General features: G+C 40.6%; 1 protein-coding gene across 1 annotated transcript in view; it reads left to right on the top strand.

Moving 5' to 3' along the window:
• Positions 1-15,832, top strand: part of rimbp2a (RIMS binding protein 2a) — an 89,653-nt gene extending 73,821 nt beyond the window's left edge. Inside the window, exons 15-25 of the mRNA XM_084746640.1 lie at positions 327-1,106; positions 1,607-1,762; positions 2,061-2,207; positions 4,471-4,573; positions 5,642-5,770; positions 8,024-8,193; positions 9,144-9,312; positions 9,407-9,507; positions 9,636-9,707; positions 10,377-10,541; positions 14,275-15,832. Of these exons, the coding sequence (XP_084602766.1) occupies positions 327-1,106; positions 1,607-1,762; positions 2,061-2,207; positions 4,471-4,573; positions 5,642-5,770; positions 8,024-8,193; positions 9,144-9,312; positions 9,407-9,507; positions 9,636-9,707; positions 10,377-10,541; positions 14,275-14,502 (2,220 nt within the window). The 3' untranslated portion in view covers positions 14,503-15,832. The remainder of the gene's footprint in view (positions 1-326; positions 1,107-1,606; positions 1,763-2,060; positions 2,208-4,470; positions 4,574-5,641; positions 5,771-8,023; positions 8,194-9,143; positions 9,313-9,406; positions 9,508-9,635; positions 9,708-10,376; positions 10,542-14,274) is intronic.
• Positions 15,833-17,594: the final 1,762 nt, after the last annotated feature.

Below are 17,594 nucleotides of genomic sequence, written 5' to 3'. Positions count from 1 at the left end.
AAGACAATCTGGAGGTTGTATGATGGGAAAGATGACACCAAGATCTTTGCGATATCAGGCTATATTTTGGGACAGAGAGCCAGACAGACATTCAGAATTTGAGGTCAAGGATGTAGTTGTTAAAACCATTTAGAGAGGTACAACCCAGTGACATTATGCTCGCGGATGACATGCCACAGGGGTAACGTAGAGAGAGAACAGTAGTGGTCTGTGGACTGACCCTGGGGTACCTCACAGTTCCTGTGCATTATTATGATACTAATGTTGGTTCAGTTGTTGTTAGCCTCTGTTGATGTTAACATTTTATATTCTCTTTTTGAATCCAGATAGCTGAGGTGTTGTACCCAATGGCAGACTATGTCACTGTCGAGCTGACAAGGATTCAGTGCCTGGAGGCCAGGGAGGTCATCGTCAGGACGCTGTCAGTACAGGGAGAATCCCAGGACTCCCAAGTCGCCGTCATTCCAAACAACCTGCTCGTGCCTCTACCTGCGCTTCCCCTGCCACCGCCAATGCACCCCCACGCAGGCCCCCCTCCGCACCCCCATGCTCAGCCCCACCTCCAATCCCCTCACCTTCCTCATGCCACACCCCAGCTTCCTGCTCCACCCCAGGCACACGGACAACCACTCCCACCCCATGCTCAACACCCGCAACCCCATTCCAGACTTCCCCATCCTGGCGGACCCCCGCAACCCCAGCTTCGACCCCCGCATCCACAGCCCCAGCCCCTACACCTCCAACCTCGCCCGCCCCACCAAGGTCCCAGGCCACAGCACCAACTGCCTCTGCTACCCCACCCCCAACACCACCCTATACCTCAGAGACCAGTATGTGCCAGAGACCTGGATGCCAAAGAGCACGCGGCCCACCACGGGGGAGCTATTCCACCTGGCCAGCCTGGCTGGGACCCCACACGCTCGCCCTCTTCACAGCCTCCTGTGCCCATGCAAGGCCACACCCTTGAGGCCCCGCCCCCTGCCAATCCACGCTCCCCGTCCCCACAGAGGATTCTCCCGCAGCCCCGAGGCACGCTTATCCCGGACACCGTGGCCAAAGCCATCGCCCGAGAGGCAGCGCAGAGGGTGGCAGCAGAAAGTGGCAAGGTCTGATGAAAATGGAAATGCTAAATCCAAAAAGTGGAATAACTTTAGAGCATGACAGTAACTGTAATTAGAATGAAAAAAAACCCCTGTAAATTAGAGGCTGGGAATTAAAAGGATAGTTTGGATTATTTAAGTGGAATTAAAGGGATAGTTTGGATTATTTAAGTGGGGTTGTATGAGGTCTCAGTAATCAGTGCATTACCTACAGTAGTTGTTGGGCGACACACTCCAGCTTTGGAAAAGCATCAGGCGTCTCGGTGTAGGAAGCTAAGCAATGAACTGATGTGGACAGGGTCAGCAGCAAAACATACTTTAGCCACCTAAAAAAGCCTCACCTAACCTCACTTCATGAATCCAAATGATCCCTTTAAAGGTATGTAGCTATGTGTTAATTGTGTACAAAACAATACTTAGCTTAAGGTAAAAAAAATATAATATCTAGTTATTATCAAAATACTGCAAAATTACCCACTTTCCCCACTCTTTATCCATCTTTCCAGGGCGACAGGAGGCAGGGCAGATATGGAGAGCAGGGTCATTCATTTCACCAGCATCACTCTGATGAGGAAGAAGAGGATGAGGAAGGCTTTGCGCGCGGCCGTCGGAGAGGGCCCTCAGTTGACGAGTTCCTCAGAGGCTCTGAGCTGGGGAGGCCGGTAAGAAGTACATGAAGAGCAATGAATCTTTTGCCTCCTTTTGAACTTCAGCCCCCAATGTGTTTATGAAGAGAGAACCTCTCACATGTGTGCGTATGTTTGGACGTGTGTGTGTGCATGCATGTCTGGGCGGTTGCATGCATACACTCCCTTTTGCCCGTCTCTTTGTGTGTGTGTTCCAATGTTCACCCATCCATGTGCGTTTGGTGTGTGCATGTGTGTATGTATGTATGTGGACTTAAACAACAACTGCGTCTTGTGTGTTTGTGTTTATGTATGTGTGTGTGACTGTTAAAAGCCTCACTATAGTCACAATGAAGATTATCACAGCGAAAGCAGCCGGGGCTCTGACCTGTCTGACATCATGGAAGAGGATGAGGAGGAGCTGTACTCTGAGATGCAGCTGGAAGAGGGACGCCGACGCAACTCGCACAACACACCCAAGGTGCAGTTCTTTGCACTTATTCTAAAACCCAAGAGTCATAACCTCCCAAATTTATTATTATTTAGCGAACTGCACAGGCACAGATACTTCAACTGAGACTGCTGCCTTGACTTGCATTTGATGTGTGTTGTTAGTGTGTGTGTGCTGAGTTCAATTCAAATTTAGAGAAAAAGAGAATTTGAATGCTTCAGCACTACAAAGAGAAACACAGAGACAGATTGGGTTTTGATGCTTTCTGGCAGAATACTAACATATGAATAAAGAGAAGCGATACTGGGGCAACAAGTTAGCAAGCCTTGCTATTTTAATATAAATTCTCACCATATTGTGTATTTTAAGCTGTAGTCTTCTCTGTTTAGCTATATGAGGAGATTAGGTGCAGAGCAGCAGCCTGGGTTGTATGGTACAAGCTATTAGTAGGTGGTATTAGTAGGAGGTAGCCTGCAGCCTCTCACTGTCTGAAAGCACCTTTAATGGTTCTGCACCATGGAGAGAAACAAAGATAGACTGGGTTTGAATGAGTTCAGCACCTTGGAGAGAGGCACAGAGAGCCTGAGCACTTAAGCGCCATGAAGGCAGAAAACACGGTAACATAGAGCCTGTTTACACCTGGTAATAACATGTCGTGGGTGATCCAATCACATATGGACAGCTCGTAGTGAATGAACCCTACCGAGGGTTCTAAGGGGCCACAAAGATGGAAATGTTGAAAAACTTTCTTGGTTCAAGGAGCATGAAGTCTGTGACCTGAGATACACTGCAGACTGGAATCTCTTTCATAGCGAGAAACAGATTTCCTTCCTCTTCATCTCCTTGCAGTTGTCATGCATGATGGTGCATTCAGTTTGAACTGGAAAGTTGGAATTTCCAAATTTCCAGTTGGGAATATAACAGTATGTTGATGTTTAAATTTGCTGTTTGCTGTAGTGTAAAAGTGTTTTCAAATTGTGAAAATTGTTGTTAATAACTAGTAGATATGCTATCCTGACCATTGTAATTAATATAAAAACATGAATATGGTACACCATTGAGTACGATGTCATATAGATACCAGTGTACCTGGTAGGAAGAGATTCTCTTTATCAAATATTTCATATTCATATAAACTATTTCATATAAACTATTTCATTTTCTTCTCTGTAAACTGAGCTTTGAGCAAGCCTTTGTAAAGTGTGAACCTGACCAACACCCGTGTACGCAGTGTGTCTTAAAAGCCACATTGAAGGACCGCCTACTCAACAGACGTCCTGTCCGTACACACGAAACAGCTGTCTGATTTCAGTTTGGTTCAATTTGGGGAATACATTGTCTGTTTCAGCCGATTTCACCAATAAACTAGTAACAGTAATATCCCCATACTTGCTTAAAAATCATGCACTTTTTGTGAGTCTGAGTTCAGTGAGGAGAAACTTTATAAAAACTTTGTGAATTGTCTACAGCAAGTTCTTAATCATCTCACTTGAGATTCATTGTAATGCCAGGTGTGAACTTGCATACAATGTCCATAGAGCTGTCCACTTGTGATTGAATCACCCAGGTTGCATGTCAATGACAGGTGTAAACAGGCTCAAAGTTTGATTATCCAGTCTGGACCATTGTTTATACTATTAGTTAGGAAAGCTTGCTGTTTTAATGTCATGTTTCCTATGTTGAAGTCGTCTCTGTTTACCTATGTGATCAGATTAGGTGGATCACAGCAGCCTTGGGTGTATGGTACAGGTTATTAGTAGGATTGCAGGCAGTCTGCAGGTTCTTGCTGTCTGCAAGCGGCTTTAATGTTTCGGCACCGTGGAGAGAAACAGATAGAGAGAAGCAGAAGCAGCGTGTGAATGTTTCAGCACTGTGGAGAGAGATGAAGATAGACTGGGTTTGAATGTGTTCAGCACCGTGGAGAGAGACAGAGAGCTTGAACAGTTAAACGCTGTGAGAGGAGACAGCACAGCAACATACTGATATGTTTGACACAGCCGTACATTATTTATTTTTTGGTTTTATAGTAGTATGTTATCAGCATTTCCTTAATTTTGGAATGTTAAAGTTTCCCGTGGGCTTGTGCGTGTTTGTGTGTGCGTCTCTGTGTCTGTGTTTCAGTGTGCCTGCCTGTGAGTGCTGCATGATTTTGTTTACATACAATTTGTACAAGTACGTTGATGTGCGTTTTATTTTCCACACACTGTTTGCGAGCACGTCCATGAGTTTATGAGCGACTCATGAATGTTTGATGTTTGCGAATGTTTTTCTATGTTTGTGTTTTGCATTTCAGACAAACACTCCTGCTGGAGGCCGTCATGACCGGGACGCTGGGAGGAGAGTTCATCATGGCGGTTCACAGCCTCAGAGACGACCTCTAATGGTCCCCTCCATTGGTCAGTACAGGGAAGGGAGGTGGCCGGAGAGAAACCAAAGGGAGAATCTTTGGTAACACTTTATTTTAATGGGCGTGCATAAGACTGGTATTACACTGTCATAACCATGTTATGACACCAGTCGTCATGACAGTGTTAATTAATGTTTATTAATGTTGTCATTAAGTGTCATTTGGTCGATGATATCATCAAAGTTGACAGTGTTTGAGATGTCTTTGTTATGACAATTTGACATTAACCAAGACAACACAACTTGTTCATTTCTTAACTTAACATTATTTCACAGCCTCTGAGACTGACAGTGGCCAATTTGACAGGGAGTACAGTACCAAGGTGATTTTCTTGCTGGCTCCTGTCACCCCGGGGCTGAGTCAGAAAATTAGGCAGCTAGCGCCATAGCTAACCGAGCGAACTAGCTAATGCCAGCTACAGATAAGAGCAGACAGTGGTTAGTTAACTTTGGCAACAATTAAATTAGCTAACTGCAATCTGCCTATCTTCATGACGAGTCCAAAATGTACGCCTTTACTTGAGGTCAAGGAAAACAGTCATGATGGTCTTATGGTGGGATGTTCATGACAGGTGTCAGGACATGCTGATGACAGTGTAATAGCAGTCTTATGCACACCCCTTCAAATAAAGCGTCACTGAGTCTTTTATTTTGTAATGTTGATGTTTTCTGTGCCACAGAACAGTAGTGTTTGTTACTCTGTTAAAACCTTCATGAGCTTCTCTGTGTCTCCAGATCACCTCTGTGTCTGTGAACCATGCTCATGCCCTTCACTACCTCAACATGAGTTTGATCTTGCTGAGATTATTATGATGCAACAAGCTGACAATTTTTTACTGCTTACTCTACACATTGATGCATTAATCTAGTCCAAAAAAAAGAATCTGACAACCATGACAGTTTTTCTTAGTTGTTCTCCTGTGTGTATTAGTTATTACATTGTGTCTAAGCAATAAGAAGCTTTAGCTGGCAGCACAAATCATTATTTAACCTTTTGGGAGGGCAATGTTGAGCTTTGCTTTGTAACCCCATCACCCTCTAACTGGTGTTTCCTGTAGAGGTAACCTCTGAGAATAACAGTGAGGGAAACCTCTCCCCCATCACCGAGGATGTTTACTATGGCAGAGTAGCTCGGCACAGGACGTGGCCATCCCGCAGGCACATGGGCGGCACCAGGTCTCCCCATGGTATGTGCCTGCAGTCCTGTTTTTTTACCACCACAGCATGGCGACAAAAAATGCCACCAGCACCTGGCAAATGGCAAGAAGTAGCTGTGGACACTTGCAAGTGCCTGTTTCTCTGTCGTAAATAATAAGAGTTATTATTATGCTTTCAGTTGAACAGCATGACTGCACTGCACTGAAATGGTGGACCCACTGGCAAGCCATACCTGGGGTCCAGGATGAACGTTTCCACAGTTGCAGATGATAAATGATTGATTGACTGCTCAGGGAATGCCTCACTCACTGCACTGAACTCCAGATGCCTGCTAAACCCCCTCCCCTCTGTGGTACAACCACACCTACTACACCTCTAACGAGAGCAGTCATGCATGACATTTTGAAGGAATATTAGCAGTAGACATTAAAGAATGACTACACGTTCACTGCTTTCTTGTTTTTCTTTAGATGTTTGAGTTCATTTGGAACATTTGCGTTTGAAATATCAGCTGTTGGAAATGCAGTTGTCCCTTACGTTTCTAATACTACATAAATACAATTACCAAACCTTCTGCAGGTTGGCATGTGCTCACTAGGGAGCAATGCATTTCACATCATGCTTGTATTTTCAAGCACCGAAATAAAGCTTTGGCCCCAACAGTATCACACTGCAATGCCAAATTTAAGTAAATGACTCACTTCCACAACGACTCTGCCATCGCTGCTTTAGACCTCTTGCTGCTACAAGAGTTGGCGATGTGTGGGAAGTTTTAGTTTTTTGCTTCAAATCTTAGAATTTAATTGCACTTAACATTTTGTTTTTATATGAAGTGAAAATCAGTGGTGGAAGGAGTATTTAGACCCTAGACTTAATTAAAAGTAGCAATACTACATTGTAAAAATACTCACAAGTAGAAAGTGTAATCACGGCATTCAATATCCTACTCGACTAAAAGTAAAAGTATAGCCTCAAAATATTTTGTGGCAACCCTCACTCAAGCAGAATATATAATATGGCTCAATAACAACATTAGATGATGGTGTAATGTTATGTTAACAGCATCAGTGAGGAAATTACTTTTATGAAGAAGCATTTGCAAAATTTACTTTAAATGGCTTCTACAAACAGCACAATGTTCCACGTGTTGATAATCCTAACACATCATGCTCAGGTGCTGACAAAAACTAGACAGGAACAGTGCTGCTGCTGCTCGACAGAGCGCTCCATAGCTTTCACTTCAATCTGTTGTGCAGAGCTTTTGTACTGCTCTGATTAAACCATGTCCAATTTGCAGAGCTTATAGAAAAGCATACTGTTGTGTCACTATCTTTGAATGATCGCAGCAAGGTTTGCTCGTTGCTTTGACTGGGCGCAGCAATTCATCGCGACGCACCAATGCACATTATGTATATCGACGTATTTTTGTAGTCAGTGATGTGATGAACAGCCCCAACCCTACTTCTGGGTAGCTTAAAATCTATAATGATAATATAGCATCATTTATTAGTTTATATATTATTTTGATAATTTAAAGTAATTCAAAGTAATTAGTAACTAAAGCTTTACAATAAACGCGGTAGAGTACAAAATAGAAATTAACATAACATGGAAATACTAGAGTAAATGTACTTATTTACATTCCACCGCTGGTGAAAATTGATCTTTTTATATTTAGTTTTTTTGTAGCATGCATGTCAGAGTCTTGTCTGTTTCTGGTGTCACATCCATGAATCACTTTTTGTCTGTTTGGCACCATGTTTGTTTGTCTTGCTCCTCATTTGTCTCTCACTGCATATTCAAACTTAAAAATAGAAAAATATGTAAAGAAAAAAAAAATACATGTACTGTGCGTGTATTTGTGGGTGCATGCGTGTGTGCTGCAGTAAATGATTCAAATAGTTGACTAAGCACAGATTTCTTCCTGCATGCTGACAGACACAGATACGGCTAGACAAGAAAATCGAATCTGTCATACAGAACTGCTCGATCAGATCTATAACACTTATGAAGACAAGATAAAAATTGTCTCATTGATTTCCTTTGATTGAAGCATGGCTAAGATACATCACTGTGTAAACATAACGGACTTGCCCGTCACTGTAGTGTATACACTGTATGCAGCAATATGCTTTGTTGTCAAGCACAAACACAGGCTCACATTTTACAAATTTGTGTGATGGATCTCATTTATTGCTTTCTCCATCTAGTTGTGATGCAGGATGATGGAATTATTTTAACTTATTTATTATTTTTTTGTGGGGGTTGTCAATGTGTTTAAGATGGCTACAGGGACCGGGATCGCCGCTCTCCCACATACTACGATGAGTCGGAGCCCGAGGAGTCCTTCCGGATTTTTGTGGCCCTCTTCGACTATGATCCTCTGTCCATGTCCCCCAACCCAGATGCAGCCGACGAGGAGCTGCCCTTCAAAGAGGGGCAGATCATTAGGGTGGGAATTTACAATTAAGATGATCAGATACTTTTTTGCACTACTAATTTTGGCAGTGAACACACACTCAGACTCAGACTTCACCTTCCATCATTGTTTGATTTTACTGCAGAACTTAAGTGTATAGACTAACTTTCAGTAAAATTGCCTCTCTGCAATCAAACCTGCTGCCCACAAAGTTTATTGCTGAATCTTTATTCATCCTTAAAGCTCTACTTTATAGTTAAAGTAAATACATTGTTTTCATGTGAGTTGCTGAGTGTTGGAGATATCGGCCAAACTCAACAGCAGTATCTCCATCAGCAGATAACTTCTCAAATGAGAAGCTGATCAGCCAGTTATTTGGTTATGTCTATTGTTGAGCTCAGAGACACTTGTTTTATTAAAAAGTTTTAACTGGTTAAGCAGAGGGGATTTAGGAGAGTCAGATTGAATGAAAAAGATGTTAAATGCATCATTGTGTTTACTGAAACAACAACCTACTTCTAATCAACTTGTTTTTTTTCCCGTTATTTTTTAATGTTATTTTTCAAATTGTGAAAACTAATTAAGTAGAAAGGAGGTGCATTGTTTATTCTTTGACTTTACGTATCAGAAATAACAAATGTAAATGTAAGTAAAACATACATGTAAACGTGGCACTTAACTTGAATTCAAATCTGGCCCTTTCTAAAAAGTAATTGAATAAGCCTGATCTAGTTGGATAAACAGACATTACAGGCAGAAGAAAAATATGTATTTTTGATTTTGGGTCGAACTGTCCCTTCAAAAAGGTTTGTTAATTATGTTTATTTGAAAATAAAATAATAATTATTTTGTGTGAGGCCTCTGGTTAACCATGTCTGAAAAACATGTAAATCACTGGCTGCCAATCATCAGACCAGACGTACGATATACGTTTTAAAGCGACAGCTGTAAACATCACTCTCTTTCACTTTCTCGTCTGACAGGTTTACGGTGATAAAGACACAGATGGATTTTACAGAGGAGAGGTGAGGGGCAGGATGGGACTGATCCCCTGTAACATGGTGTCAGAGATACGAGCTGAGGATGAGGAGACCTTGGACCAGCTCATGAAGCAGGGCTTCCTGCCGCTCAGCACACCTGTGGACAGAATAGGTACTATGCAAGTGTACATGCTCGCCTGAACAAGTAAAGCTCTGTGGGTTTAATTGTTACTTTCTGCTAACATGCTGCCTGTTGGTGCTTCCAGAGCAGAACAGAAGAGGCCTCCGCCGAGATCAGGCCTCGAGGAGGATGGTGGCTCTGTACGACTATGATCCCCGAGAGAGCTCCCCTAATGTTGATGTCGAGGTATCACTAACAGACGCATACTTACAGATCAGAGAAAGTGCTGTATCAGATGTTTAATGCGTATGAATAATAAGGGCGTTGCAGATTAAGACATAGGATATTGTATATCCCTTTCTGTCTCCTGATAGGCTGAGCTGACCTTCTGTGCTGGTGACATCATCGCTGTGTTTGGAGATATTGATGAAGATGGATTCTATTACGTGAGTGCTGCTCAGCCATGTTTGCTTCGCTGTTAAAAGGGATCGTTTGGGTAATTTGAAATGGGTTTGTATGAGGCACTTATCCACAGTGAGTGTATTGCCAACAGTAGATGGAGGTCAGGAGTAGCAGTGTAGAAGCTAAGCAATGCACTGCTGTCAACAGGGTCAGCAAAAAATGAATTTTATCCACCTGAAGAGGGCCCACCTAAAAAAAAATCAACATTAGTTTAAGTGTATGTTTTATTTTGAATAATTTTCCTGCTTTACGTTGCTGTCGGACAACCTGTTCTGATGGGAAACTGCCCTTATATAAGCCAAATATCACTCTCTCCAGACCCAAGTAGACTTCTTTGGCGGCAATTTTCTGGTTGACCGCTCCCCTCACTGGTTAGTTTGTTTATGCTGTTGTGTGTCACTGTTTTAAAGGGTTAGTTTGGATTCACAAAAGTCACACAATAACACAAACAAACTAACAGATTGAGGCATGATTAACCAGAAACTCCTGTAAGGTAAAATTTCTGTTTTTGTGAAAGGAGCCTTAATGTGAGAGAGACCCCTAGTGGCAGAACTTGTAAACTACACTTTTAAAGTAGTTTCCCCGACACTGAAAGTATGATATACATTATGTTCACTGAGAGAGATGTCTCCTCTCCTCGTTACCATCCACAGGGTGAGATGAACGGCCACCGCGGCCTGGTTCCCTCTAATTTCCTGGAAGAAGTGCCTGATGACGTGGAGGTGTATCTGACCGATACTCCATCCCACTACCCCCAGGAAGAGCCTGCCAACCGGCCCCCCGCCAACTCTGCCGCCGCCGTCTCAGAGGGCAAACGGGTACATCATCATCGCCGCTCTCAGCGCTAGGCCCTGTGTTCATCCATCCTCCGTCCTCTCTCTTGATTTCCGTCTCTCGCTTCCTCCACTTTGCCGTCTGTGTGCTGTTCATTGTGTGTGTTTTGTCCATGTGGTGACAGTGGTGACTCTATACAAACTAACAACTCCTCCCTCCGCCCCTGCCTCCGCCCCCCTCCTTCCTCACCCTCACCCTTTGGAAAAGGGGACAAAAATCCAGTGTTGACACCTTTCTGAGTCTCAGAGAAAGGAAGAAGCAAAGCCTGACCTGGACAGAGAGAGGATAGACTGTGGGGGCTCTGCGGGTGATTTATGCATGTAGCACTGGTTAAGGAGGACTTGAAAAAGGCTCAACTCATTCCTTACACAAGATAATTTGGTACCTCTTTGCACTGAAACACAAAATCAAATTGTGGTTATTGTGTATAATAATAATAATATAATAATTATAATAAGTGCTTTATTAACACATAACAATTGCTACCCAATGACACTGAAAGAAATCATTTGAGAAGAAAACTTTAAAAAGCAAGAAAAGCATGCCTTTTTCAAACTTGATACATTTTATAATAACTTTCTTGGCTCGACTGCTGTATTTCCTTAAAGAGGCTTTGTTTCTTTATGTATATTGCACACACATCAGATCTATTTTTCAGCCGTGTCGACAGTGGATACGCCATGTTTGCTCTGAGCTCGAGAGACAAAAACTAATCGCAGCACTGATACATCCATACTGTGTTGTTACAAATGGAACAATAAAAGGAAAAAAATTGGATATTAAAAACATTCTTTTTTTGCGCTCTGTGTTCATGTGTGTCGGTGTCGTTGACGTTGTTGTTGTTGTTGTTGTTGTTGTTTTCAGTTGTCATAGTGGTGTGGGTTTTTAGCGACGGTGACAATGCTGCCACATCTGATTTCTTTTTTGTTTTTCCTCACCCGCTTGGCAAAACAAAACAAACAAACAGAAGAAGATTGTTCATTTCACACCATAAATGGCTCTGTCTGCCTTGTACAGTAAGTCGGCAACTTGAGATACCAAACTCGTGGCTCTAATGCACACAGCTCGTGGTCACAGTAGACGCCTCTAAATACCACCTCAGATTATGGAAGCACTTGCTAAGTGTTTCTGTAATGCTGTTTTCTGTGGTGACGTATCTGATCAGTAAAATGTTTCAGGTTTTGCGGTTTGGACAGTTACCAAAAGAATTTCTTCTTTATTAGACAGTATTAGACTTTAACCCTTATTAGACTTTACTAGAGGGTAATTAAGGACACATTACAACAGTACTGTGCTGTAAACTAAAGTGAAATCACATATTTGCTACTTCCCGATCCAGATTGACCAAGTAACACAAAATTATAGAGATAGAGGAATATTTTGTCTACGGATGAATGCACAGACTTAATGTAATACTGTAGGTGGATAAAGTGATTTGATCAAAGAAATAGGCATCAGTCTTGGCTGCTTTGCCATTTGTACAGGACCGGCCAAAGAAGGTGTGTCTCAAGCAGCAGATAGATGATTTCACTCGTTTTACAGTGCAGGTTTGTTGTAATGTGTCTCTAATTACACACTAACAAAGTCTAATAAAGGGTCTAATACTGTCTAATAAAGAATATATTATTTTTGTTTTTGTCTAATTTAATACAAAGTAAGGCTTTTCATGTCTTGTTAGTGTACTGTAAAATAAAGTGCGACCAAACGTTAGTATTTGCCTCACAATATTACCCAGCATATTTTTTGTCAACCAAAGGTGGTATGTTTATGGTATATCACTGAACCTTTGGACCCGAGTCTGAGAAATCTAGACTCAGACTTTTTTTGATTTAGAAATTTCATGATATCAAATTCAAATTATCATCTTACAGAAAGCGTACAAATGCACAACTGTGCATCCAGCTGCTGCATTAGATGAGAAGCCTGGTATCTACAGTTGTGTCCCTGGGTGTTGTACTGTATATGACTGTACTGTATGTTCCCTCATGGCCTAACTGATGGTGGACTTCTCCGGCTCTGTGGTGTGCTGATGTTGTGCTCAACATTTGATGGCTTCCTCCTCAGTGTTTCTTCTACATATATACTGTGTGTCTGTGTGTGTGTGAGAGTGTGTGTGTGTGTGCACGCGTGGGAAAACATACCAAATCTCTACTATCAGTTCAATAGAGATTAAAAGACCGGTCATAGTTTTGGCTATTTGTAAATGGTTATTTAAGGATACACTCCCTAGATTGGTATGGTTCATACTTCAAAACAATCCCAGACTGAAAATACAACAACAATATGCATTGTTTGACAAAACATTGTATTTTTGATTATATTAAAGTTAATTTCACTAAATAAATTACCCAATTTGAAGATAGATGGATGACATATAGATTGATAGATGGATAAAAACATGAAAACTTTTGATCTTAACCAGAAACTGAAACTTAAAATACTAGGACCATACTCTACATAATCTACAGCATATAATGATACTACATGAATAAATAGGACACAAAGTGTTGCCAAGGCTACATAATCCGTTTTCTTCCTTTAATGTCTCAATTCTTTGAATGATGCAGGTGTTCAGCTTCTTTACAAACTGCATCTGAATCCAGATCTGCATCAAAATATTCATTGTGCTACACAGATGTGTGACACGTGCCATTCTTTTGGCACTGCCAGGAAAGAAGAAAAAACATCTCTTGACTCCATTACTGAAGTTTAAGTTCAACAAACATTCAAACAAACAGGACTAACCTTCTTGCTAGTGGTAATTAAAAATACTTCATTTTAAATATGCACATAGTACAAATACAAAATACATGTCCATCTCGTCGTATCACAGGATGAAAGCAACAGACAAGCAGGTAAAGCGTGCCTATAATAATTAATTTGTTAATTTTGTGTTCAATGAATGCACCTTCAGGGTTGGATCAGATTAGTTTGGAATGAAGTTGGTTCCTGAATACAAGCTTCATGACATTTTTGTTATTTTTAACAATCAATTGGATTATAAAAATGCAATGCACCCTGAGTATTTTTGGATTACTTCCAAATCATACATTGAAAATATTGCACCTCATACTAAAAAAGAGGCAGACACAACAATTTGAGTTCCAGAAATATTCTTTTTCTCTTTAAATTTCTTAAAACATTTTCATTGCAATTTTTTTGTCCTGCCAGGTCTGCCACACTCACCCGTATGTGAGACACACTTTTCATGAGATCATTGGTTACCATGAAAGAAAGTTTCATAATTTTGAAATCGACATATTTTAAAGAGGTAGACCAAATTAATAAAGTAATCAAGTCGTCCATGATGATGTAACTATCTATCTAATTACACACTTTTTCAAATGTAATCCTGGCAGATTATAGTTACTTTTTTGTGATTTGATTATTATATCTGATTACATGTAATCTATTACTATGCACCTCAGTCCGCAGAGATTCAGAAAAGTGGGGTCTTATTTTGTGGAGGTTTTAAATTAACAAACCATACAGCTTTTTGTACAAAACAGCCACTTCGAGAACTTTCACCACACTTTTCTGCATCAAAGGCAGATAGTTGAGTTTAGTAGTTAACACAGACAGGCAGACAGACAGACAGACAGGTGGGCAGACAGACAGAGGCCTAGCCTGCAGTGTGAAAAAAAGTGTTTCTTCTTTTGTAATACGCTGCCCCCCCACCCCCATGCCTCCACACCTCCCCATCGCTTCTCTCCTCAGGCTACCACAGAAACCACTGACACAGTCGACAACAACGCCGCACCTGTCCGAGCGCCGTCCCCCATCGTTCGGCCCTTACTGCCAGGCACCATGAGACCCCTCAGCCCTACGAGGGGCCCCCACATCCCGCTGGACCCCCGGGACTCCCAAGATCTGGCGAACAAGAAGAAGAAAGGACTACTTTCTAAGGGGAAGAAGCTGCTGAAGAGACTCTCCCCCGTGAAATAACTAAAAAAAAAAAAAGCATACATGTACAATACGTGCACATGCTGGGCTCTGTATATTGCATCCATACAATCAGCTCTGATCAATACGTGACAGAGAGGATGTGAGCTTGGACTGCGTGAGCCTATTTGAATATAACCAAGTGATACAATTATTCATGTTTGGTGATGATGGATACAAATCAGCTAAATTATGTACAGTGCAGTGCCAAAATCAAGAGAGACGTGACCTGCAGACACAAAAACATATTACTGTGATGTATTTTAAATCAACAGATGACTTAAAAAAAAAAAAAACTAACAAAAAAACTAGGATTTTCATGACATGTTCTTTTCTCTTTTCTTTCCCATTAGTCAAAGGAATATTTATTTGACGCAGGGTAGCTGTGAAAAACAAAGCATCCGGTTACATCTCAGCAAAAATAAAAAATAATTTTTTGTGAAGTATTGATGTCACCACAAACAGAAACCACGCTCCTCTAAGAAAATCTCAAATAGACTACACTGTTATTGAGGCATTCTGTGAAGTAATGCTGGCTGCTAACACAAAGGCTTTATTCAGTGCAATATCATGGAGAGGTGGTAGCATATGAGGAGAGAAAATAAGCATTTCTATGTGTTCCTGTGATTCAGCGGAGAGTTTTCTATGATGAAAGGAAAAAAGAACGAATATCAGATTGGCATCAGGGCATTAACATCAGAAACACCGGGCGAGCTTGGCTGTCTCAGTGGCCTTTATGAAAACAATATGAGCATGACATTCCTAGTTCGATCGCAAAGGTTGATTTAAACCAGGTTCTTTCGTGTTATGACTTGTGCTTTGTCATTTTTTAAAAGAATAAAACCCCCAATTCCAAAAAAGAGTTGTGTGAAACGTAAATAAAACAGAATGCAGTTATTTGCAAAAACTTTTCAATCTATATTCAGCTGAATACAGTACAAAGACTAGATATTTAATGTTCAAACTGATTAACTTTATTGCTTTTTGCAAATATACACTCATTCTGAATTTGATACCTGCAACATGTTCCAAAAAAAACGTTTGGACAGGAGCATGTTTGCCACTGTGTTACATCACCTTTTTTTTTTTTTAACAATCCTGTAAACACTTTGGAACTGAGGACACAAATTATTGAAGTTTATATACGACTTCAAGGGCTCCACAGTTTGGGGTCTCTGTTGTCATATTGTGTGCTTCATAATGCACCACACATTTTCAATGGGACATGGGTCTGGACTGCAGGCAGGTCACTCTAGTACCTCTTTTACTGCAAAGCAAACGGAAAATGCATCTTTGCTTTGTTGTCTAGATGGGAACAACAACGTTTATCAATCTGAACATAAAAAAAATATCTTGTTTTTGTAGTGTATTCAGTTGAATGTAAGACGAGAATGATTTACAAATTATTGCATTCTATTTTAATTTACGTTATACCCAACTTTTTTGGATTTGGAGTATTAAATCACAGCAGAAATGTTTGTTGTCCTCGCTGTCAAGCTGTCATGAAACGCCTAGTTCAAGACAAAATTTTGTGTCTGTCTTCCTATTGCACAAAGGTGGGTGTTTTGTCTGACGGTTGGTAAAAGACATGTTTTGTGTGCCCGTTTGTGTGTGTGAGTGTATGTGTGTATGTAAGGCAGTATGTAAATGCATTCATGTTTTGCACCTTTCATGTATCTTGTTCACTTTTGTTTTTTTGTTTCTGAAAGAGGGGCCGTGTGGTCATGTTATCTAGTGATGTGCTGCTACCTCCATCGCCTGTGCACTGGTAGTTTTGTTGTCTCATGTTGATATAGAGGGCCACGTTAAAGCCTCATAGAAGTTACAAATCAAAATGTCAAGATGTGCATCTTTTGCTGGCTCTGTCTCATCTACCTGACGTCTGTGGGGAGAAATACTATCATATATTCAACTTTTTTTTTCGAAGCGGTGTGCATAAGACTGTCGTTACACTGTCTAATGCATTTCATGACACCTGTCTTGAATATGGCGTGTTTATGAATGTTCATGTCTGTTGTCATTAAATGTTATTTGGTCCATTGTCATTTTCAATACAAAGTTAACATTGCTTTAGATGTCTTTGATACAACAATTTGAAATTTAATCAAGCCAATAATGTCTTTGCTATGACAACCTGACATTAACTAAAACAACATAACCGGTCAATGTCTTTGTCATGACAAGTTGACATCATCAAACTTAAAGAAACTGTTAAGCTTTATGTTTTAACATGACATTAAACTGTCATATGTGGCTGGTTTTGACACTGGCTCTCATAATACGGTTATAAATGTGTTATGAATATTTGACCTCCAGTAAAGTGGTATATTTTGGACTGGTCATAAAGATGTTATATCACACTGTAACAGACTCATTAATAATTTCCTGGATTTCAGTGAAATAAAGTGATATAAAATTTGCTTTATAACATTTTATGAGTGTTATAACAAGTCACTTTAGTTGAAGTCAAAGAAATTATTCATGACACTGTTACAAAAGCATTTGACAAGTTGTCATGACAAAGACACTGACAGGTTATGTTGTCTTGGTTAATGTCAAGTTGTCATAACAGACATCTTAAAGAACGTCAACTTTGCATTGAAGATAACATATGTGTGAATGACACTTAATAACACACATAAACAATAGTCAAAAGTCATGACATGGTTAGGACAGTCTTATGCACTCCCCTTCAAATAAAGTCGTACCATTCACACTGATGCTCAACATAGCTTGTACTCACAGTACAAAAGGACGTTACCATTAAAAGCGTCACATCTCTTATATACATTGTAAAGGGAATCTAGTCCAGAGTAGATACTGACTTTATTCCTATGATCTTGGATAATTCATGAAATAAGCAGATGTGCTCAAAGCTCGAGTCTGCAGAGCGCACACAATCATCAGTAATGCCAATATTCTGTTGTTGCTCCATTTAGTTTGTTGACTCACTGAATGTTTCATACATTTGATTGAGTCTCCAGAAACAAACAAACCTATTTGCATAATGCTGCTAAAAGATTTGCACCAGAAAATATAATCAGATCAGTAGAAACGACTTAATATCCTGCAGGCTGTCACACTGACTGTCTATT

The sequence above is a fragment of the Lutjanus erythropterus genome, chromosome 20, assembly GCF_056507025.1.
Source record: "Lutjanus erythropterus isolate fLutEry1 chromosome 20, fLutEry1.hap2, whole genome shotgun sequence".
NCBI lineage: Eukaryota > Metazoa > Chordata > Actinopteri > Lutjaniformes > Lutjanidae > Lutjanus > Lutjanus erythropterus.
The sequence above is the reverse complement of the archived record's forward strand: the minus strand, read 5'-3'. Positions and strand labels throughout refer to the sequence as shown.